Genomic DNA, 26054 nt, shown 5'->3' on the forward strand with positions numbered 1-26054 from the left:
TCATGAGCCATTTTACGAAAAAAGATGTTTTAAGCTTAACAATGAAATTCAAAATGGCTGCTAAATCATGTTACGGCTGTCTTGTTTTTCCAAAATTCAGCCACAGATCATCACATGACCGAAACGACCGATAGTGAGCATTCCACATTTCTCATCCGATTTGCATAAAATTTTTGATTCTGATACCCAGTTCTCATGTACATGCATATCAGTTTTCATGCAATCAGCAGTTCTGGAGAAGTTTTTTATTTAGATTTCCAATATGGCTGAAAAGTAGTTCACAGGTGGGTGAAGTTTTATACTCCAGCAGGTAGTCCAAGGGTTTTGGTAATAAACAGGTGTGGATAGCTCTTAGCATTATCACACTATAATTACGTCACACCAAATTGCAATGTTAGTTCAGGGCTTGTCCCGGTAGAGGGTGCTTTAAATGTAAACATTGAAAGTAGTCCCTGTTTTTAGAGGATGCAAATACTAACCACCCTACACGGAAAAAAATGGGATGCCTCTGTATCACTTGGGTAAGGGGCATAGGTATATGATAAGTGGTGTTACATGCATAATGAGGTGACAGTAAGGCCGCCTCCTATGGTCAAGCAACTGGGCATCGGACATGACATTGGAGCTGAATGCTGTTACCATCACAAACAGAACTACGTGTATTTATTTATTTATCTTTATTGATTGGTGTTTCATGCCATACTGAGGAATGTTTCACTTATACAACAACGGTCAGCATTATGGTGGGAGGAAACTGGGCAGCCAACATGCGTGTAGTAACAGTATTTGTTTTTACATTTTTAGTAAAATGAGAAGAAATATGATTTTTTTTTTAATTTTTGAAGTATTTCATCAGTTTCACATCTTTCAACAGTCATAATTAATATTTGCAGTCTTTTCTTTTAAATTTACACATTTACAAGACTTTCATTAGTTTAATGTCAAAACATGAAAACTTTTTTTTTCAAAATTTAATGGAAAAAGAAGAAAATAAAAGTAGTTATTTGTTCAATCATTCGGATTGAAATTCTGACATTTCATTTATGTGAATTATAGGGAATTACTGTTCTGAGAAAATCCGTATTTTATGTATGTTGTGAGATAATGTGCCATGAATGTCTTATAAAATCAAGCTGTACATGTATGTTATTGCCTAATATTAACCATTCAGAACTAAATGTTTTCTGTTCATTGGAACTATGATGTGTTACGCCTTTTGCCAGTGTGTTCCTCACTAGAACTGTCCTTGGCTTTACAGAACTGTGATGATTATATGGAGAGCTCCAGCCCAGTCGTGCCGAAAACAGATTTAAACTAAATCATGACATATTACATGAAAGTTAAAAGCTGTAAAACATTTACGTACATGTTGATAATGTAGTATTGATCACAGGTTCTTTATGTACAATTTGTCTTATTGTGTACTGAGGCAGACCTATTGTCACCAAGTGGATTTACTCTCGGCAAGATGCCGTCAACGTTGAGAGAGAAAAACACAAAGCCAACAATGAAATGCTGAGACGAACACCCACAAATATCCCCATAGTTGTGTTGTTATGAATGATGAATGATAGGTTTGGTTATTGAGAGCAGATATACCATTAAGTGTCCTGGCATTGCACTGACTAATGAACAGTTGGTCTGTCTCTAGAAGAGACTGATGGTAGACATTGGGAAATGATGGAATGTGTCCTGTATAACGGACACTGTCTAATGATAGTTTGGCAACCATATGATCTGACCCATTACACCTCTCTCCTTATGGATCTATTGTGGCTGACCAACCAACCAACCAAAGCCTTATAACGGACCCATGCAATGTACAGTGCAACACCAGCAGTGACCTATCCAACAGTCAACCTGATCCACCTACATCAACTCTTGTCTTGAATTCACCAGGTTTTGATACCGGAAGTCATTAGAACCAACCCTCCCCACAGGTTACATCTTAATGTGCATGCGAATTGTTTCGCAAACATGAAAGCTATTACCATGGTGGGTTTGGATGTTAATGTACACGGCCTAATGGCCATGCATTAGTGATAAGGTGAGAGACAGTAGGGAGTATTTGATGTCCAGCAATGAGATCAGTATGTGGTTCTTACTCTTTGTCACGACGGCGTCAGCATTAGTCCATTTCTGTCTCTGCCAGGTAAACATTTTATGGTGAGAAACCGATACAGAATATGAGTAATGTCCTGACCCTAAAGCCCTCCTCAACACTGCCAGTGTAAAACTCAGTATTATTTAAAACGTGAACAGAATGGATTTAGAATCACCAAGTAAAGAGACCATCTTAACATTTGACAGGGATTTTTTACTAATCTGCATTGTTTCTTTGTTCTCTTCATGAAAATAACCTCATCATCATCATTACCACATGTTGTTTTACAGGAAGTTGTATTTCAACATGTAAAGGAAAAGAAGTAAAGGAAATGAAAGCCAATTTTAGTCAGTTATATTCAGTTTTAATTTTCCACCAGGAATTGGGAAAATTACATGTATACCACTGTGTTATTACAGTACTGGCAGTACTTGAGTTCCGAAGATCTATTTTTATGACTCCATGAATGTACAGTATTGATGGTTCTGCTCTGTGGACTAATCAACCTGAGGTATCACATGGAATTCCATAGACCTTTGCCTGTAGGATGAAATCTGAATCTTGATTCCTATGTGCATTGAAAATTGGACAAAGCCTCCTCATTATAAATGGAAATGTTATCCAATTTGAGGAGTGTTTTTTAAGTCATCAAGTTTTTCTCTCCTCTCACTCTCTCATATTTCTTCCACATCATAAGAGGTGCTGTAGTGTTTTACCTGTATCTCATGAAAGACGAGATTTATAGCTGCTTTTGCCTCTTCAATGATTTCTCTTGCACTTACATTGCTTATGTGCTGAGGACCGTAATGGCCATGGAGTTGTGTGACACTCAAGCGCTGAGGATTCTCCCTCATTCTTCCGAACCTGACAGATGTCACACTTAAGTATTTGCTCTTTTCACGTCCAACTAGACTCTACTTAACGTTCTAATGGCTTTGTCTAGTGCTGTAAAGTGATCAGTCTGTGTTTGACAGTTTGGAGAAGGAATGGACAATAATGAGAACTTTTCACGAAGTGGCCTGTCAAAAGTCACATCCGCCGATGGGGATACATGGTATTTAAACATGCTATTGCTGGAACAGAATGGGAAATGAGAAACAACGTTGACATTTAGGTGTCAAAATTGGTAAAGCATATACAGGGTTGTCCATCCTGAAATACAGATATCCTCAGTTTAACAAGTTGAAAATCTCCATAAATTAAAATCTTTTATAAATCTTAAAATGTCAAAATTTTATTCTTTTACATACATTTAGCGCACAGCCTCCAAGTCTGAAAATTTTTTTTTTTACATCTATCTACTTGTAAATATATATATAGTCTCATGGTTTGACTTCCTTAAATTCCCTAGTTGTTTCCAGCAATAGAGAATAATTTGAAAGGCTTAGTGGGATTAGTCTTCAGTGTCAGAACCCACAGAATAGTGCTTATAACACTAGTGAATTATTAAACTCTGAATACTTTTGATTACTAGAACCAGGTCAAGTTAACTTTCCCAGTATTACTAAGTATCTTATTGTGTGGAACAAGTTTTATCAGGACTCTAACTGTGTGGCTTGCATTCTGTTGGATATCAGCTCTTTGGTAATCTTTTCGCTGGCTGGTTGGTGGGCGGGACAGAGGGTTCTTCCAGTTTAATTCACACCCACTAGCTGTCACAACCCGCCCACTACCTTTCTTTTGTTTGTATTCGATTCGATTCCATGTTCCTGTCTGTTAGCAATGGAGGATGAACTCTTCTCTTCAGTACACACAAGTGCCATTCTCTTTGAACATAACAAGATCAATTGTCACTCATTAGGAACTGCTCCATTTTCATTGTACAAGATAAGCATAGTTCATTACCTGTCACTTGTGAATGTTTCTTTGTGTACAGATATTAACAGTTATCCTAAATGCCAGGACTAGGAATCAGATGGGGGATGTATTTTAAAATGGTGCATCTTTTCTTCAGTTTTCCTCCTTTGATGACCAGTGATTCTCTCTTGTTACAATTATGGAGAAAGAAAAATGTGGTCTTTTTCAAGCATTTTACTTCTAACACAGTTTCAAGTAATCTTTCTAGTGTATACAGTAAAATTTCTTCCAGCAGTAAAACTCTTTTTGTTTTGTTTTTTTCACATTCTTACCGATATTAATTGTGGATTTATTGGCATTTGCTACTAAATATTTGTATTAAACAGAGAAGTGTTTGCTAAAGCAAATATGTCAACTTTTTGACATTAGCCATGTAGTTAACAAGGGGTCTTGTAAGATGACATCATCTTTCGCAAATCTAGAAAAATTGCATATATATATTTTTTTTAATCCTTCCACTTCTTAAAACATGTGACCAGCTCATGCTGGCATCCTCTACGTGGGAAGGTTTTCCAGCAACCTGTGAATTGTCATGGGTTTCCCCGGGGCTCTGGCCGGTTTCCTCCCACCATAATGCTGGCCGCCGTAGTATAAGTGAAATATTCTTGAGTACGGCGTAAAACACCGATCAGATAAATAAAATAAATCAAATAGAGCCTGTGATAATCAGGTAACCATGACCTAAGTTGTGACCATGAATGATCGTCTTTATAGGGGTGGCCCTAATTCATCTGGTAGTCCAATCGTGAAACAACTCCGGAACACTTAAAGTTTTGTAACATTATACAGTCATTTGGCTCTATTCATGGTGAGACAGAGATAACCGGTAGAGGTCAGCTGTCAGCTGTCCAACTCAGAATGTTAATTTGTCTACAGCACCCATGTGGATCTAATCAGATCTTTATCCAATCTGACCTCGAATGCTCTGGGCAGTTCTATCTTTCTCTCTCTCTCTCTCTCTCTCTCTCTATATATATATATATATATATATATATCTCTCTCTCTCTCTCTCTCTCTCTCTCTCTCTCTATATATATATATATATATATATATATATATATATATATATATATATATACACGCGCGAGAGTATACAGAGTAGTTGTGCAGATGTTGATAATATAGTAAGACATGTATTAAAAGAAACATGATCGTTTGTGTGAAAGAATTTAAGTTTAAGGAACTTAATGTTTAGTCTTTTTGGTAAAATTGAGGGTGAAGATGAGGTTGTATCAGCCGAAATGTTGGACCAGCCTGTGGTCAGTGACCAGATATATATATATATATATATATATATATATATATATATATATATATATATATATACATAGATTGTTAATGATGTCAGAATAGGTGTTGGGGAAAGAGCAGTGGAGGGCAGAGTGGATTAATGGGCGTTAAGTCGGTATTTACACCAAACTAGTTGTCACTCTCATTCACACCAGGCACCACTTTTGGAAATTCTTCAGTATTAAAGATTTATATTATTCCTTTGATAGCTATGTTTCATGAATCTTTAAAAATTTATGCCTGTCTTTATGGACTGTTCAGAATGGCAATACATGTATATCCTTACAAGACTCTCTAATAAAGTTATGTAGCTAACAAGAGACATGTACATGCTATAGTAAAAATGTTTTTTGACTTTGTTATTTTCCATCATTATTAACTTGAGAATAGATTTTGCCATTAAACCGTGTATTTCTTCATGCTAAAGTTGAGCAAGTATATGTCTTGACTGACTTTGTACAAGCATTACAGCATCCTGATTCATGTAGAGCTGTCACCTGTGAATTAGGCTGTTAAAGTGTTGATGTATTTGGCATGTATTTTTGGATTGTCTAGCCAGATAAATCTATAAACTGCAGGTGAGTTTATAAGGGTTCATACGTGATGGCCTCCTAGTGTCGCCAGCCAGCTGGTGGAATATGGGAATTCAATTTGTCATACTTAGTAGCTAATCCAAACAGGGTGAGGAGGAAGTGAAGTGGATCATAGGAACCTGTTCTAATACAGGTACACATTTAGGGTCAGCTGAAATACCATGCAAACGAAGCATACAAAGATCATTACAGAATCTAAATTTAGTCTCGAAAAATATAAAACAACAACTGTCTCGGATGCGTGGGGGGTGAAAGATGAGGGAGGAAAATATGATAAGGTGAATGTGATGCATTGACCCCAGAACTGATGAAACAGTATTGGCATCATTTTGAATGAGCCGAACTATTGATTAGTGATAGCTGTAAAAGTTCGATGTTTACTGGAGCCGGTATGATCTCATTCATCACGGCTGGAAGGAGTGGTTAGATTACAACCTTAGTGAATTAGTCTGTGGCATTGGAGTGTAAAAAAACTAAAATTTGATTGGACAAAATTGATAACATTTGTGGTCAGGATTCGTTTGTGGTGCATAGAGGTGTGCTAGTAAAAGGTGACGTCAGAAACACATGTTTTTCACCAACTCGCTATTGTGTTACAATTGAGAAACGTAGTCTTCATTTGGTATTGATCTGGCACTATTTTTGCTCACATATCTTACTGCACAGTTTGAACACCACATCAAAGCGATTCACAGCCCCTGTTTATGTCACAGCTGACAGAGTAAGACTGGTATCTCTCACACAAACCCAACAGCACAGGTGTGACAGCCCTCGTCGTCAGGGAGATATAATTACTCCTACTTTGTCCTTTAGTTGGATTAGGTTAACAATCAGCCAATGAGAATTAGACTCATGTTGAATTCTCTATCAGTATAAATGGTTGAGTGTCAAGATGATACACTTCTTTTTATGCTATACTCAAGAATATTTCTCTTATACAACAGCGGCCATCATTATGGTCGGAGGAAGCCACTCTCTTTTTATAATAAGATGCATGATAACAACATGTGAGTGTGAACAACACTCTTACAAACAATGTGTCCCCCAAATTTTTCACCCAGTTGTCGTTGCATACATAATTTGCATATTTGCAGGAAATGTGGAGATTACACCACTCAGTTGTTTGTGGGGCTTTGGTGACAACAAGCCCTTAACAGTCAGCACAGTTACACTATTTTTGTAGTCCTTTGCGCAGCCCAGCATCCATTAATGACCTCTTGTCTTCCACCATCATATGTACATAATCATCATATGTTGGAAAGTTTGTCAGTTACATGCCAAAGATCAGTTCCTGCGTAAAATCCCCTAAAATAACGTGAGGTATTTGGTTTCTTTCACATTCAGGCAACTATATGCTATATGTATGCACTTGAAGTATTGATACACTAGCCAACACCATTTTGTGCAGTTTTCAAAAATCTGTTTTCGGTGCTTATTCTCTTCATCATTTTTTACTCCAGTCACTGAGAAATACGTTCTTTTATGAAGCAACAAGGTATATGTCCTAAAATTTTTGAAATGATTAAGGTGCTCATTTTACTGTAACTCTTAAAGTGCTGCTCTGGTCAGAATACAAATTGCTTAGAAATACAAATTGCGTAGAAATATTACAGTGATATGAAAGAAATCATTTGGAGTAAGCCTAACACAGGATTTTGATGAATAACACTATTTAACCCATATAACTGAAGATTCCTTGAAAAACAAAATCTTTGGCTGTGTCCATAAAATTTTCCTGATGTGACGTGATAATATTTCCTGTATGACATTGAATTAGATAGATCTGATGTTGTGTAAGGCATTTATGCTGGGATGACGTCAAGAGCATTTGAAAGGGCAGCGTCATTTGTGGATATACATCAGCGATTGACAACGTCATGTGTTGTGGGTGATGTCACACCAGGCAGCGTTAAAGGGACAGAAATATTTTGTTTCCTTATGCTCTGCCGAAACGTACAATATCAGTTTTAATTTGTTGCAGAATTTTCACAATTTAGGAAGGCAATTCAGACTATCCCAGTCTTTACCAATTCACCTTGCTTTTAAGACACAGAAGTTTTGACACCAAAGTAGCTCTGTAAGAGTTGTCTACTATTCATCTTTAGAAAGATGGTTGAAGGTTTACCTGGAAAGTACATGTTGGATGATGTTTTTTTCTGGAAAATGCAAGTTTCCACAAAAAAGAAATATTTTATTACTTTTTAATGGACTCCCAAAATGCTGTTTGTTTGTTTTGTTTTTTTTGTGTTTTTTTTTTTCAATTTTTAAAGCAGATACAATATGCCCTTTCTTGTTTTTTATGCACAGCCTTGTTTTTCTTTGCAGCACATCACAAGCGTGCTATCTAACCCTGACCTTCAGACAAGATGGGTGATTGAGAAGGACACATTCACAGACCAAACCCCTGAAGGGCCTAAAGAATTCACCAACATTGTTGCTTCCCAGAACCCCCAATCCCCAAAAGTCTTAGTTCTGGCTTGCCACTTTGACTCCAAATTCTTCCGAAACATGGAGTTTATTGGTGCCACAGATTCTGCTGTCCCTTGTGCCATGCTGCTTGACATTGCTGTGAGACTAGATGGGCTTTTGCAGAAGGTAAGTTGTGACATTTCCTCGGGGATTAGGTTGGTTTGTTGGCAGTTGACAGATGGCTTGTAATTGGGATAGCCTGGGCAAACAACTGAGCGCCCACAAAGCATGTACAGATCATTGTTCAAGTGATGTGCAATGGTACACATTCGTAACAACTGCCTCAAATGTGAGCCCTCGTATGAAGGATCTGTGTTACAGAGATCAGCAGACAATCAGAAGTCACAGAAAATCTGCTTATATGCAACTTTTCTACACATCCATTTGCTTTTGGAACTTCATTTAAGGGTAAAGATTCAGATTACTGGTAATTATGGGATGATTATATGTAGGTAATCCTATCTTTGTAGTACAAACTCGGCACACTGTCTTCGGAGCATAATGAAATATTAACTAGCCCAGCATTAAGCAAAGAGAAATAAGTGAGTGGTTGATTGTGCATGTGTTTCAGTCGAATAAGCATGCAAATGAACACACATTTACATGAACATGTACCTGAATTCTATGATCTCATTTATATTTGGCTGCTTACAAAATCTGTGCATGCCATGTGAATTTATTCATACGCTGGCCATTTAATATGCAAACACACAGTAGTTCAAATATGTATTCATGTGATAATTGACAACCTGTTCTGGTTTTAGTGTCAGATTTGGCGATCATCTGAATGTATGAGTCTGATCGTCTGAATATGAAACTAAAAGCCACCTTGCTCCGAACTGGATACAACTCAGGCCCTCATGCACATGAACATGCTATGAAAATAACAGTTTGTGAATTTTGAATCAAATGAAGATTTAGGTTGTTTTGGGACAAATTTCTACATTGATTAGTGGCTTATTTGTGGCATACATTGCCCTAAATTTCCCAAAGTGAGATCAATAACCTTGTTTTTCTGGATTTGAATCCATGTAGGTGTATGACCAGAATGCTAGGCTTATCTGTATTGTGGTGGGGCTTCAGTTCTTTGTCTGACCAGTGAACCCAACCAAGGCCATTATTAAAAATAGATTTGCTGGGGGTAGTCTGACCAACACTCCCATAAAGGACCCTACTCTAAAGTTTTTATTGGGTTTTTTATTTCTTCAATAGTAAAGTTAATTTCTGTAGATCCCTATTTATATAAGCCAGAATACAAAAAAAGGAAACAGATGCCCCTAACGACCAAACCTAAATTTCTGATAGGATTGAGTTACAACAACAAGGAATACTTTAAGGATGGCCACATCAGATTGTAACGTCCTCCTGAAACAAAAATAAAATCCCCTGATGGCGCCAAGGCAGAAAGGTTCTGATAACATGTTGCCTCACTCAGGGCTGGTTGAGACACTTAAAGTGCAGTGTACTGACTTATGTCATTCGCTATTAATACTCCAAAATGTGTTTGGCACCAAGTAAAATATTGTATTTTCCTGAATTTTCTTCCTCTTATCTTTTGTTTTCTTGTTGTACATTTCAACTCAATGTTTTTGTTTTTTATATTCATTGCTCCCAGAAAAAGAATGCAGACGTCAGCCTTCAGTTGGTGTTTTTTGATGGTGAGGAAGCATTTAGAGACTGGACTGCCACCGACTCTCTGTATGGCTCGAGACATTTAGCCCAGCAGTGGAAGACTAGAGATGCCAATGGCAGTAGCCGACTAGATAGTATTGTGAGTTTTACAACTAGCCATTTCAGCTTTGTTCGTCTACTTCCTTTATGGCCTGCTGTCATTTAGTTTGAAGATAATGTGCAAACACCCTGAAAGCCTCTCAAGGGAAAAGCTGACAAAAGTCACGTTTTTCTTAACTCTTCTGCTCAACTCTCTTTTGCCAATCAATGTATAGCTTACACATAGCCATATGCTGAATAATGAGCAAGCTGTTATTTTTTGTTATGTTGCTTCTGTGAGTGGGTGAAATGACCTTATGTGGGTTATGTGCCTGGCATCAGGTAGAGATGTACAAGATATGTGTGTATATGATGGTGACGATTTTAGCCTTAACAGCTCTGTAATGCTTTTCTGTGTCATATAGAGATCTGTGTCCTGATAAAACACAATATGTTATAACACAATAATCAACGTACAGAAACTGATTACATTTAGTACCCAAGTCCTCCCATGTTTTCTCTTATAATTAAGTGGTATAAACTTCAAAATCTGTATTATCAGTCATTGATTTAGCTGATGTTTTAATCAAAGCAAAAATTAAAAAATAAACTTTAAGATCGTTTTTCAGATTTGAATTCAAGTCAGAGCTGGCTTTGTGAAATCGGCTTTTTGTGCCTAATAAACCACTAGACTTACAATTGCATCCAGCTTTAGCTCAATCAGGATAAATAATCGTATTGGTCAAGAGAAGCAAGCCAACAAGAACCCTCAAGCCCACATATGAAAGTTTCCAAAATACCCAAAGATATTTTACATGTATTTAACATTTATACTTGGTATTCTAATTGCAGGAAGCTCTCATTTTGCTAGACCTTATTGGAGCTGATAAAATGAAGTTTTGGGACTTCTTTCCTGATAGCACATCCAAATTATTTCAAAAGTTTAAAAAGATAGGTGAGTTAAATTTCGTCTTTATTTGTCTTGTTGACTATTTCTGTATACAACAGATATTTGTACATTTCATTGTGTAAAGTACAACAGGTCTAAAATTTCATATCAGTAATATTCAGTAATATCTTAAAATGTTTCTTTTGGTGTAGAAATTTATACGTTTCCAGTGGGGTTTTCATACTTCCTTCAAAACCTTAAAGCAGCTTTTCAAAGGTCAAAGAACTTTCAACACCTGGCAAAATAAGCAACAAATTTTAGGTTATTTGATTTTGTTAGCATATTCAGCATTTGGTGTCAGCAGCATTATACATGCATGTCCTTCAGTAGGAAAATGGCTATCTTTGTTTCTTACCGTAAGCACAGTTATAGAACTAAAGGCTTACTGGTTTTGCTGTGACTATTACCGTTGCTTTTCATCATTCACAGAGAAGCTAATGAGAGATGAGAGCCTTGTGGATGCCAGCATTCCCATCATGTTCTCTAACCAGAGACCCTTAAGCTCCATACAAGACGACCATGTCCCATTCATGGCTGAGGGTAAGTAGGCACACACCACCTGCTGACAAGCTTCTTAATGCAGTACGGACCAATACACAGTTTTCGGGTGACACAGTGATATCCCAGTGCATAATGATTTATTTGTTTATTTGTTTGATTGGTGTTTTACACTGTACTCAAGAACATTTCACTTATACAACGGCGGCCAGCATTAGGGTGATAGGAAACTGAGCGGAGCCCTGGGGAAACCTGCGACTATCTGCAGGTTGTTGTTAGACCTTCCCACGTACGACCAGAAAGGGAGCCAGCATGAGCAGGACTTGAACTCAAAGCGACCCCATTGGATCTTTGGGCCACACTGGCATGGTAACCCCCTCAACCATGGAGGCCCCCAGTGCAGAATGACGCGGGATAGCTACTTGGCTATGTTTTAACATGACAGTTTTCTTGGTAAGATAAAATAGTGGCAGAATTTTATTATTTTGGCAGTATTTGACACCCAAAGCTACCCAGAAAGATAATTCACAAGAATAATCTAATCCTGTTTAATTAGTCTTGTATATTCTGTAGCATGATACCTCATTGTAAAAGGGGCACATTGACCCTAGCGTGCCATGTTGTGACATCATACCTCGATATCTGTATATTTCATAATGTCTCAAACTTTGAAGTAAACGCACTTAAATTTTGTTCAAAGGTCTTCAAGACCCTTTAAAGTCTCAGAAAAATGAAAATTTTGAGATGTCCTTGAAAGCACTTGTTTTTTCAATGTGACATGTCACATTGCATTACGTTCAAAATGGAAAGAGAAATGAGCCACTGAAATTGTATCCATTGATCTTCACATGGAAATTTGTTCTTCAACTGATCATCCTTTAAAATGCTGGAAGACATATTCATTTTGGGGGTATAGACCAATTACTTAATGGAATCATTATCTTTGCATTTTGGATGTAAGGGATTGAAGTAAGGGTTGATTATAACATATGAGCGCCTTATATGAGACATGTTGTTGTGTTTGCCTGTCAAATCACTCGTCTTTGTCAGAATAATTAATGCAGTGCATCTTTCATGTAATTTTTCCCTTGAAGTCAAAAACACGAAAAGATCTAGGATTTGAATCTTCACAACTTACCCAAGCTTATATAAAAGTATAGTCACATTGTCCATGTTGGGGGCCTCAGTGGCTCAGTTGGTTAGCGCACTAGCGCAGCGTAATGACCCAGGAGCCTCTCACCAATGCAGTCGTGGTGAGTTCAAGTCCAGCACATGCTGGCTTCCTCTCCGGCTGTACGTGGGAAGGGGTGTCAGCAACCTGTGGATGTTCGTGGGTTTCCCCCCGGGCTCTGCCTGGTTTCCACCCACCATGATGCTGGCCGCCGTCGTATAAGTGAAATATTCTTGAGTACGGCGTAAAACACCAATCAAATAAATAAATCCATGTTATGCTGTTAGTGGATGTCGGAATTCAAACTGAGTAACATGATGAGCTTCATTCGTGGTAAAATATCTATCGCTGTGATAGGCTTTTAGTCTAAACTAGCATAGCACTTAATTATCATCTGTCACACATGTTCACAGTTTGGTCCTGTGGTGAAAGATTTAAATGTTAAGATGTTTCGTTTTTGTTTTTCTTCAGGTGTTCCAATTTTACATCTTATCTCGTACCCTTTCCCTGATGAGTGGCACCAAAAAACGGACAATGCTTCACACCTCAACGACAAAAAGATTTTCTACTTCCTGCACATTTTCCGAGTGTTTGTCTCCAGCTACCTCAAACTGCCTATCATGTGTAGATGAAAACTCATATGGTTGAATCAATGGACAGCTGGATAAATCTCGGAGACCCTTGAATATCTAATTTTAAATCTGTCAAAGGCTAGATGTTAATTTTGATTTTTAAATATTATTCATGTAATTCTATCATTTGATGATAAGAATTTGGGAACATTTTACTATTGTATTCACATTCCATGAAAACAAATATTCCAAAAAAAAAGCACCAAACTTGGATATTACTCGCTTGTCGTCACTCCATGTGAACTATCTTGTTTGTGAGTTGATTTATTGCTCTGCGAGAGGATGCATTTTTTTTTTTATACCAAAGTAAAGTGTTAGACAACTACCAAAAATTTTAAGGAAATCGCTAATTGAATTAGCTATTAATGGAGGCTGAACATTCCATTAATATGTAATAAAATTCAGTATCAATGCCTTAACTCCAGGATGTTACAAAGGTATGTGTCTTGTGTTAGTTACATTTAACTGCATAAACTGAATTTAGCCCAAATGTCTAATACATTTGAATTGAAAATTAATACATGTAAAAATTGCTCTGATAGAACGGTTTGAGTAGCTCTTGAGCTTTGCTTCTTGTGTAAAGAGCAATCAGTATAGATACGTTGACCAGGCAATAACCTTGGCACATGCATGCTGTACCTCTATACGGTGCCTGTACATTTAACATAACAAATGTATGGATCACAACTTCTAGTTATTTAGTTTCTAAATACGTTTCTGTATAGGTACTAATACCAGTATCAAACATAATGCTTGACAACGTTGTTTTACCAGGCAATATGATGCTTGACAAGAGTGTTAGTACCTATATTGAAACGTTGCTCACTAAATAAATTGAAGGTGTGATCCAAATATTTTTATGTTATCCAACTCAACTTCTAAATGCCATTGAAAGAAGTCTGTACATTTAAGCCTGGAAGAATTCATTCCCACATCAGCTCAACAAGTGCTAAATATTTAACTCATGTGATATTACAGCTCACAGACACACTTTGTTTTCTAGGATACAATGAAGAAAAAGTCAGATACACAACAAAAAGACGCCCAACAGATGTAAATTGGTGTAGGGAAAGGTTTTTAGCAGTGAACAAGATTTTAGGTGAACATACACATGCCTTTCAAATAGCTTAATATTTACTGCATTTAAGCTGGTTTGGAGGCTATGAAATATATGCTGTTGATAAAATATTTACTAATGGCGTTGCCAGTAGGTATAAACGAATGTGATAAATGTACTGCAGCTGGTTGAGGTTTGTCCATACATATGAATTGATGATGTACATATGGGTTTGGGTCCATAATAGCATAATATTCTCCACATTAGATAAGGAAATTATTTATCAAAGGTAAAGATGAACATATGTTTGTTTGCTTTTTGGGGGTTGTGGGGGGTGGGGGGTGGAGAGGGGATCTTTTTTTTTTTTGGTCTTTTGTCAGATGATATCCCAGTGAACGCTGTGTCACATTTTCGCCAGATAATTTATAATATCTTACCTGATGTCACAAGTTTGTCAGATAGGTTAACATGTCGCATTGAGTGTTGTGACACCAGTCACGTGTCCGTCACATAGTTTAACATATCCAAGTGAACTTTGTCACTCTTTTGTCAAATAGTTCGTCGTATCCTAATGTGCTCTGTGACACACTCATATGTGTCACGTCACCTTACATGTCTTACTGAAGAAAGTGACAGGCAAAGGTTGAACTTGAATAGAATTTGGTGATGATCTGAAAAATATTTCACCTCTTTGCTGTGTCTTCTGGAGAAGATATGGGTTTTCCCTTGGTGAAGCTAGAAGTAGATGTACACTGTAATTACAGATATGATAAGTATTAATGCCTCTATATTATATTAAAAGTGCCATTGCATAGGATGAAGTGCATATTTACAAGTGAACATGGACATCAAAGAATTTCTGGAAATGCATGTTTTGACTGCCCTGAGCAAAAAAAAAAAAATTATAATTTGACCAAGTACACGGTCAATATATACAATATATATTGTACTTTATACTCTACTTGTACATTATTTTGGGCTTGATTTCACAAGCCTGTATAGATGAATGGATTATGAGAACGGACATGTATGTCATTATGGTTGTTGTAATCAGCTTTGTGTTGATAGATTTACAGAACTGGGCTGAGGTATTTCAAATGTTGATTATGTATTGTAAACAGTCGGACTGTATGCACTTAACCAGAGATTGAAGTGTTGGCTATTATGTCATGTATTGTTTAAGAATTTAAAGTATAATGGCTGCCTTAATTTTGATTAGCATATCAGTAATTTATAAAGCAGAGTTTTAAAACTATGTTAAGTTATGTTTTTCCTAATTAGAGTAGGTGCGTTCCATTCGTCGATCTGACTGCCACTGGTGTTAGATTTAGTGGCCACGAGAGGACACAGTGTGACGTCCCAGCGTTCCGGAAGTCCCGGAAATTGTGTCAAGTTGCGTGAGTTAAGACGCTACAGTACACGCCACTGACTCCACCGACCCTGCTGAGCGCATGAAACGTAGAATACCGAATATGAAAAAAAATGTCATTTTCAAGTATCATTAAGTTACAAAGAAAAGTTGTAAGATTGTATTTTCTCTGTCAGATTAGAATTCTAGAATTCTGAAACTTGTATCAGCATCAGGGTTCTTTGTTTGTAAAGCTCACATAGCCTTAGGTACTCATGACTATCTTGGCAAAGCAATTCCTATAGCACTGGTTGTTATGGTTGTTGCGTGGCCAAGGAATTGCGAGCACTTCACAGAACTTAGCATTGATGGCTGTAGGATTTGTAGGTCTGTTTGCTTGCTTGTAAACCGTGATGTGTGGTACATACATTGTTAAGAGAACACTGGCATGCATTGGGGACAAAATGATGACAAATGTATTGTTTTTACGCAAAAGGTTTCTTGATTTTACATCAAAGGTTTCTTGGTTTTACGCCAAAGGTTTCTTGGTGTAAAATTTGAATCGCTGACATGGAGGCACTTGGTAAGGCAGATTAGGTGTTAAATACAAGATGAAATCTGCGGAAGACCTTCCACATTGGTTGAAATATATTGGCGCAGAAGAGACAGTGGTAGTGTCAGATGCTAAGTTGGTGTTGTATATGGGGTATCATTACTTCGTCTAGTATTTTACGAGGGTTTTATGAAAAAAATGTGTGAAGTAAAGATCATTGATGCAAACTGGATTCACATGCGTGGTGATTCAATATTCAGATCTTTGGTGTTTTATTACCTACACAACTGGGCATTGCACTTTCTGACATCTGTACTTACAAATTAATTTATGAATCCTGGTACCTAAGAAGACAGCAGTTTAAACGCCATTTTGTCAGGGTAAAGCATATATTTGTATGTAAATACTTCGGTGACAACTTAAGGCATATACGTATATTTTTGTAGAGTTCCAGACAATATTTTTGTAATTTACATCAAATATTGCACTTTAAAAAAAAATCATTATGTATAGTATAAATATATATATATAGGTAATGTAGCAAGTCAACACTGTTTATTTGAAGAAGCTTTAATCTGTATATATGAAGTTCACTGTACATTGCTTTTGTCCAATGAGCATATAAATGAAAAAAAAAGAACTGTTATGGATTGGGGAAAAATTAAATGTGAAATATTTACTTGCATTGAAAAAAGTGTATTTCATCTCTAAGTATATGGTACTTTTGGAATGCCAGTTGATATTTGCTGTCAGTTGGCAATTCAAGTGACTGTTGTTGATGATAGGAGCTTTGTAAACATCCATTTCGTGCTTTTTAGTGATTATGATGCTTTCGCGAACATTTGAAACTTGAACTCATTTGAGGATATATATGTTTCGTATAAATTAGACTTGTATCTGGAATATAAACTTGTAACTGTTTGATCAGATGAGAGCGAAAGATACGAAGCCTATAAAGAAAGGTCAGTGCGTATCAAGGCTTTGGCCTTAGTGGTTTAAAGCAACAAGCAAGGTATTCTTCCTCGAGTGGGTTCATTCTCCTTCAGGATAAACGAAAAAGCAATAATTTCAAACTTTTGTCGAATGCTAACAAAAGAACTTAGTATGATGTGGTATAGTATATAGAAGTTTGGGGGAGTCAGTTCGTGAGAAAAGTTTCCACTCAAACCGCGAGTCCATGTTGTACAGCTTTATTGTCAAAAGTCATTGTATTGATGGTCCATTTGAAGAACTGGAGTCCCTACCATACCTTTGCTTTCTTGTATGCCAAGGTAAAATTGCGACGAGTTTTGATGTTCCTCAGATGCACAGATGTACCTCTTTTTCTCTGGTATGAGATTTATACCCTAAACAAAACTAGCCTTAATCCGTCGTGACATGTATCCTCAGATGTTATTGACCTAGAATGTCCTTATCGGTTTTTTTTCGTCATATGACTGAAAAATTGTTAAGTACCACGTTAAACCCCAAGCACTCACTCACTGACTCTTTATTGGTTGACGGCTAGTATACGGATGTCTGTTTCGACGTATAAGCTATTATTGTTGTACTCTTATTATGTACGTCATCAACAGCATGTCGCATGATAAAATGTATAATTGGTGCTGCAAAAAGTTACGTACACGTTTGTTGAGTGATCGGGACAGTATATGCTCAGGTCGACTTCTGGCAGTTGGTAGCTTGTGGCTTTAAGTCAGGAGGTTTATCAGGTATACAGGGATGTGCATGGCTGTGGGTTCTTGTTTTCTACCGGCTGTGGGGTTCCCTCAACCTACCTATAAAACCCTGACTTACGGCGTTAAATCTAGGTGCCATGACAGACATTAATTAGATTGCTATTATCAACCATATAATGGACCAATGCCAAAACCCATGTTCAAGACAAAGCACCATATATTACGAACTAAGTACATAAGGTAAGAATTGAGAACAGAATCATGTAATCAAGACAGAATCAGGTTTCATTTGGATGTCGGAATAAAAGAAATAAAATAGATAAATAAATGAACGGGTGATATAGACGGCATGGAAAGGTGTACACCAAATTCTGAACACTAAAGCTGACAATGATGCCAGTGTTGTAAGGAGAGAAAGAAAGGGAGCAAGGGGTATTTTGAAGAAAAACAGCTTTGCGCTGATTGGCAATTTCTGGAGAAATCCGTTCACGTTTCTTTTTACACAGCCGCGAGTTCACTAAACATCAAACGCCTCTTTTTACAAACTTTGATCAGCGCTGTATATCTTTTGCCATTTGTTCCCCTTCCTTTGAGTTTCGTTTTGCGATGGAATCACAGGCGGTAAATTTGTCGCGGATCTTTGCTTTGAGAGAACTATACGAAGCCCCGATGGGCTTTATCACGACAAGTCTGTTACTTGTTCACAATTCAACCCTATCAATTATTCAGAGTTTTTCCTTAAGGTCACAGTAAAGAATGTGCGAAGCCCTGTGGGAAATAAGGCAGCTCATGCGTTCTTCAGCTTAACCGCCGATATGTATGTATAAAGAATCCCTTTCGTCAGCTATCGCTCTCTTGGATTGTCAGATACAGCTAGAACGTCGTCACAAACAATTAACATATGGCCTATACGCAGGTGTCGCTCCCACAACCCAAACCCGGCACCCCACGCCATTCCTTCCCGTTGCACACATATCCCCCGTTAACACCTGACTGGAAGAAAATGATGTAGTGTGATGCAAATTTTGCTCGCTCGTTGACTGTGCCACACTTGCGTTAACACCGATCGAGGAAGACACACGCCCACACATACATACGCCGTTGTACATGTTCACCAAAAAAAAAAATGACCTTTTGCTGTCTTGGTGTGAAACGAGAAACCTATCGGACCATTCGGTAAATAATTGCTGAGATAACATCGACAGTTGATTTATTTATTTGATTGATGTTTTATGCCGTACTCGAGAATATTTCACTTATGCGACAGCATTATGGTGGGAGGAAATCGGGCAGAGCCCGCGGGAAACCCACAACCATCTGCAGGTTACTGGCAGCCCTATCCACGTACGGCCGAAGAGGAAGCCAGCATTAGCTGGACTTGAACCACCGAAAGTGGGGGGAGGTTCCTGAGTAATTGCGCCGTGATGGCGTGCTAACCCCCATTGACAGTTGAGGTCATTGGAACTGAATTGTTATTTTCAGAACGAACAGTCACCAAAGAATGAGGCCATAGATATCTATGTGCGTTAGAACGCTTGAGAGCCTTTACATATACTGTACTGGCATTCAGCATCTGAGCTAGGTGCAAGAACTGACAATACCACTGCTACTCGCAGTCTGGAATGAATGATTGGCGTCGTACTTAACATATTTTCAGGCATATCACGACGAGGACTCAGTAGGTGTTTGCACATATACTGTGTCTCCTTGTGACATGGCGAGTCCTTGCTGCCAAAGTGCTGCAGCCACTGAAGTATCATGCCAAAGATACCAGACATGCATGGCACCCAACCCAGTGACATTATATTGACATTATCCTGACACCAACCAGTCATGTTTCCTAGCTCTAACTTCTCGGTGCTGAGCGTCAAGCGAGGCATCAACAAGCACCATTTTCAAGTGTTTAGTATGACACGACCCGCTTTTGATTCCGGGTGTCTGCTCGTTCGAACCATTCGGTAACTGAAACGGTCTTTGCAGTCTGGAGGCCAGAGTTCTATTTATATGTCTATACATGTATGGCTTTTTTAAAATGTGTCACATGATATATGTAAAATTTTAAGAAATTGTTAAATGATATCCATAGAAGGATTGATGATATGGTGGTAATAATTTGAGACAAAAATACATCTGATGACAGGCCTCATGGAGGAAAAGTGAGAATTTCAATTGATTGCTATCTTTACTTCCATACAGACGATATCAAGATTGATATAATGGTGTCTTTAATTCAGTTCTTAGAACCCTTGGCTAGAGCTATGTATAGTTGGTACGGTATATCTAGCACGGTTGTATATTGCTCGTCGCCCAGTGTGCGCACATTATTCATCAACATGAGCCGAAAACCACCTCTTGTTTAGTCGCATTAAGTCTGCTATAAATCCCGAGAAAACGGCGTTGTTCCGTACCGGAATGTCTCATCAAAGTCTGAAGTTCCAAGCACATCTCAAGTTCCAGTTTATCTAAATCAACTATGGTAATTAACTAGTGACATTTAGTTTGACTCTTTGATGCGAAAGGACAGGACTCTCTCAGCGAAAGAGTCCTGTCACTTGAGCTAAACAGCGTCTTTTGCGCGGAGGTATGTAAAGGTATACTGTCGCGTGAAACTTTGTTACTGTTACTTTCTGAACACTTTCTGTTACGTGAACGAAGGAAAAACTACAGCTTCTGGCCCCGAGATCACGAAGCTATCTTAGACTTAAGTCAAGCTTTCAGATCACTTTAAAATTGTTATTTCTTACGTAACAAAGTCAAAACATTGTTTGACAACGTGAATTCTGGGTAAACTGTCGTAAAACGATTTTTAGCTAAAATAACGGAAATGAACACATTAAGTTTAACGACCGAAATTTTGACTTAAGTTTAAGGTCGCCTCGTTATCCCGGGGCCTGGTGGTTAAACGTTTAAACAGATTCTGGTGTAGGAACCTAAGTATATGCAGTATTTGTTGAGTGAGCGGCTTCTTTTGTTCGAACGTATGTGGTGTAAGCGTGGACATAAGAACATCTTCTGGAAGCGAACGTTTATTAGCTTCTATATTGTGCGAACGTATGATCAGCTATCTGTTGTGCGGACGTAAGAGTTATGCTGTGTGAATGTGTGAACATTTTATCATTTTTCATCCTCTTTCATCGCGTTTCCGGAACGGTAGATCCAGGGTCCATCCTGGGTCGAGTCACACCTAAGACTTTAAAAAGAGGAAGTTGTAACTTCCTCGCTTGGCGTTCAACATGAAAGGGATAGTGCTACGACTGATTGACCTGCGTTAGTATAATGGTTCGGGCGGGGCTGCTTACTTGCCTTCGGTAAGGCGCATGAGTGAAGCAGCACTAGATAAAAGAGCGGTGGAAATCGGTTCTGCAACAAGGAGGCACATTACATGCAAACTAAGGACTCTGTCGTCATGTGACAGAAAAATTGTAAAGTACGACGTTAAACCCCAAACATTCACTCACTCACTCTTTCATCTCATTATTGACATATGGTTGTTACGGAACCTATACATCCTTCGCCGATAAGAAATTGAAGCGGATCCAAATATTTGTCTTCAATGCGAGTTTTATACAACTTCCTCGCTCCATAAATGTCAGTGCTTAACGCCGTTTTAACTGCATGTGCTTTGTAAATCATCAAACAGGCATGCTTTATATTCTTTGTCAGGGTTTTCCCACGCTGGACGATGCACGTCGACGATCCCAGTGTGTCACACTTCCTCCAGCCCGCAGTATTGGCTACCCATCCAGAATAAATGGCTTAACGCGACAGTGGCAATTTCCCTCGTGTCTGTTTACATAAGGTGTAAGTTAACCCGAATTGTCCGTTTGCACAAGGTGTCTGTTTATCCAAATATGCCTCATTAAGAGAAATGCTTCCTTATCGATATGTTTATCAACATTTCATCTTTTCCTTTTTGACCGACTTGTTGATAACAAACAGAAATGATATACTGAGATTGTGTAAGTAGTTTATACAAGCAGGTTATACATGTATAACCAGTTTGACCGGATTGCTTAGCCTTTGGTGGTACCTATCGGTAGGGCTTGTAATGTTTTTGGTTGCCATCTTGATGAGGTTTTCCCCCACATTCCACACTGAAAAACTTTGTTCAAGCTGATCGAATTGAACGACAAAAATTTACAGTTATGTACACCCTACGTACTGAAGAAATGAATGTCGTTTGTATTAAACACAGCTTGGTACAGAGGAAGCGAAAAATTGGACATAGAACCCTCTGTGAGAGGAGCGAAAAAGCATTCGCTAGGAGAGGAGCGAAAGTGTAAGCTACAGAACCGGCTGGGAGAGAACTAACAAGTAGAAAACCCACAAAATAACCAGTGAACCCTCTGGGAGAGGAGCAAAATTGTCGTACACAGAACCAGCTGGGAGAGAGGTGCGAAAATTTCGGACATAGAACCAGCTGGAAAAGAAGCGAAAATGCCGGACATAGAACCCGCTGGAAAAGAAGCGAAAATGCCAGACATAGAACCCGCTGGAAAAGAAGCGAAAATGCCGGACATAGAACCCGCTGGGAGAAGAGCGAAAACGTAGATCACTGAACTAGCTGCAAGTAACGTATTTTTATTGTATAGTCAGTAGTTTGCACTCGTTGGGGGTAGTAGACAGCGTAGAATCTATTTTCAAGAAGAAAATAGGAATTAACAAAGTTCATAGCTGGAGACGAATGTGCGTACACAATCGAAGGCCGAGTTCCGCCTCCACCACGCAATAAGAGGTATCGTGATTTAATCAGCGGTAGACCAACTGGGCCGTCTAGACCATGATCTATGGTGTCACGATGATAGACACGGGCCTGTGGGAGGTCGGCAATGATGCCAGACTAACATAATATCGTCACACAGACACTAATTATTAACTCTTCACTGCTTATATGTGTATAACTATGCATGTTTACCAAAATGCATCACGCCGTATCTCCTGTTGCTTTCGGTTTAGAGCCATTCGTGTAATGAAACCTCGCCATTATAGGTAAATATATATATAAAGATGAATTAAGCGAGGCAATTGATGACATTCCACGAGAAGCCTATGTATAAGAGCTGTTAATTTTATATTCTATATCCCTCGTGGCTGGGAATATTGATGTGATGGTATGTATGTAAGCTTGCTGGTTTACTTCTTGGGATACTTAACAATTTTTCAGTCATATATGTGACGACGGGGCGTGTTTGTGTATATATACTGTTTCTTCTTGTGGCAGGGTGAGTCCATGCACCCAAAGTCCTGCCGATACTGGAGCATCGTGACGAAGAGACCAAACATGACATCTCTCAAATAGTCAAATTGTACTGACAACGGGGTGTTTCCTTGCTCTAACCTCTCAATACTGAGGGCCAAGTGAGGCAGCAAAAAATACGATTTTTAAATTCTTTGGTATGACCGACTTGGATTTGATCCCAGGTTTCCCGACTTCTGGAATGTGGTGCTACCTCATACAGTAAGCAGGGCCAGAATAAATTATTTTAATGTCAAGACCTAGTATTTTGATAAATTGTATGGCTTTATTTCAGCGTGTGACATTATTATTCATTCTCCCATGGTTGGGTTTCCACGATTTATCTGAGATATTTACTGTCACATTTGTTGTGGAAGTTAGAAAAATAACAAATACCAGCACGTAGACAGTGCACGGTTAAATAACCACGGATAAATCCGTACACACTAATGCAGATTTATGCTTGTAAAGAACTCAGTTCTTGATAACACCGCTAAAATGCCATTCTTTGAATGTGTTTTATATAGTGTAGTCTCGGGCGCTGAGGGCCGGTGCTTGTTGTTGCATGGTGTGCTTTTCTTTTTTATTTTCTCGTTCACCTTGTCTTGCAAATTCCTAGCTATTCATATTGTCCCTATGTTGTGATAAGCCCAAATAACCTCAGAAATGTGCAGCAAATAATTAAAAAATGCAAAAAAAGAAACAAACTAATCACTAATACCAGACAGCTCTTACTTTATACGGATTACAGTCAGGTGCGTACCGGGTGTTGATGAACGATCCACTGAATTATCCTTAAGTCCTTCCTATACAGCCAGCACGTCTTCCGTCAACACAGATAAAGACTTATCTTAAAACAAGCTTACTTTGCAATCTGGTTTAAGACGCTTTTCTCTAGTTACAACCAAAATGCCGTTCTGAGCTGGCTTCAGACTTCCTAAGCTGATATTGTACGTGTATATAATTGGTGACAAGGATAAAATATACGGATGGATATAGGCACTGCTTTTTAAATGCCCAGAATTTTTTTTTTAAATCCTGGACTTCATCAGGAGATGATTGATTGGTTGAATTAAACTATGGTTTCAATCTGTCCATTGTCTGCTTATAAACGAATAACTCGGATATTTTTTTCTCCTCAATCTACGCTCCAAAAATAATCTGTTAATGTTAACAATGTAATTGTAATTATATAATAATACTACTACTCGCCACGATATGGCTGAAATATTGGCGATGTGGCGTTAAGTCATAATCATTCATTAATAATACTACTATGTCATATTCAACAGAATATCCTGTTTTTGTTGATTTTTTTGTTTCGGCTCCACGTAAAAACAAAACGAGTCCACATTAGCCTGTATTCATTCAACAACCTATAAGTTTATTCTGTCGCAAATACTAACCCGAAGGACGTATAGCATTCATTGGACAATGGAATTTGGATGATTTACAAAACGACTGTATACTGAATGATATGTAAAAAGAAACTTGCATTTTGGTAATAAAGTAATGTACCAAACAACTTCAATGTGGGGGAATTGGCTCAGACAGATATAAAACGGCATTGCTGGGTTTTGGGTGACTTTAGAAATGTTGAATGCCTCAGTTATGAATACAGCACCAAAAGCCAGAGATCCTGGACAACCCATCCATATTTATTTACAAGAGAACCGCATTTAATGCAAAATATATATATTATTTGTCTTTATTTAAAGTTTTTGGATATAAAAAAATGCAGCATCTATAAAGCTGGAGACGCGGGTTCAATCCTGATTCGAGTCATACTTTTGCAACTGTCATCCACTGAGGCAAAACTGAAATTCTGTCTATACTGAGTCTTTAGCAAGACAGTGTAGTGACAGGACCGAAATATTTGCTGGGAGCAAACGTTAGCCGTATGATGTATACGGACGCCATCAGGTCAATAATCTTGATATTAGCTTCCAAGGCAATTTTCTTGCAACAGTAAATCCTCCGGCAAGTGAGATATACTTAAAGACATACAGTAAAGAGAGTAAAACGAAAGCAGAGACTACAGTGTGGCAGCTATGAACTGACTACACGTATCCGGTGAAATATGACCTCTTGTCAATTTACCTCATTTTGGGTTTAATACTCATTGTTCATGTGAATGTTTAAATACATGTAGTACCAAATTATACGCCATCCTCCACTCATATTATGTGAAACATAATGTGCGATCCCATAAAACGTAGCTATCAAACCGTATATACCGAGCACTGTTAAAGGTGTCGATATTTGAAATCTGTCAAACGAAAGGAAATACGCAGACACATGGAAACGGCAGATAGCAGAGTTGGGTGGAATTTGGATCACAGTGTTCAAGCCAGCGAACATCCGCCTGGAAGTCCGTGCATCGTTGGCGAGATGGGACTGGCCTCTTCCATGAAACGAGACTGTAATCAAGTATCGGCATCTTCATTAATGCAGCTGCACTTCTTTACAGCGTAGCTCATGTTCTGCTTACAGCATACAGTATATCAATCGAAAACAATATGAATGATTCAGTGAAGATGGTGACCGATTAGATCTAAACCGTTGATTTCTGAACCAAATGCAAAAGCTGCATTATAGCGCTAAATTTAATCTTACATGCTTTCTTTCGTGTGACAGGCCAGATTTAATAGTGAATTCATGTGAACGTGATGATAAGTCATGCAAGCCACAACTGAGTATACATATAACAAAAACAGAATTATAAACGCAAATGTATCAGACAGTTCAAACTGCATGAGATCCTATCTTCGGTATGCTTTTGAGAGCATGTGACTAAGACCTTTGGTATTACTGCTGTTGATGGCTGTCTGTAAAAAAGATTTTTCCATTATTACTTAGACGGGCAGTGTGAATAAGACTTGAGTTTGACATCTTTATATACCTTTACCTG

General features: G+C 38.2%; 1 protein-coding gene across 1 annotated transcript in view; it reads left to right on the forward strand.

Moving 5' to 3' along the window:
• Nucleotides 1-16905, forward strand: part of LOC135466710 (glutaminyl-peptide cyclotransferase-like) — a 34309-nt gene extending 17404 nt beyond the window's left edge. The window contains exons 3-7 of the mRNA XM_064744361.1: nucleotides 8170-8439; nucleotides 9929-10084; nucleotides 10876-10978; nucleotides 11402-11512; nucleotides 13113-16905. Of these exons, the coding sequence (XP_064600431.1) occupies nucleotides 8170-8439; nucleotides 9929-10084; nucleotides 10876-10978; nucleotides 11402-11512; nucleotides 13113-13273 (801 nt within the window). The 3' untranslated portion in view covers nucleotides 13274-16905. The remainder of the gene's footprint in view (nucleotides 1-8169; nucleotides 8440-9928; nucleotides 10085-10875; nucleotides 10979-11401; nucleotides 11513-13112) is intronic.
• The last annotated feature ends 9149 nt before the right edge of the window (nucleotides 16906-26054 follow it).

The sequence above is a fragment of the Liolophura sinensis genome, chromosome 6 (assembly GCF_032854445.1).
Source record: "Liolophura sinensis isolate JHLJ2023 chromosome 6, CUHK_Ljap_v2, whole genome shotgun sequence".
Lineage (NCBI taxonomy): Eukaryota > Metazoa > Mollusca > Polyplacophora > Chitonida > Chitonidae > Liolophura > Liolophura sinensis.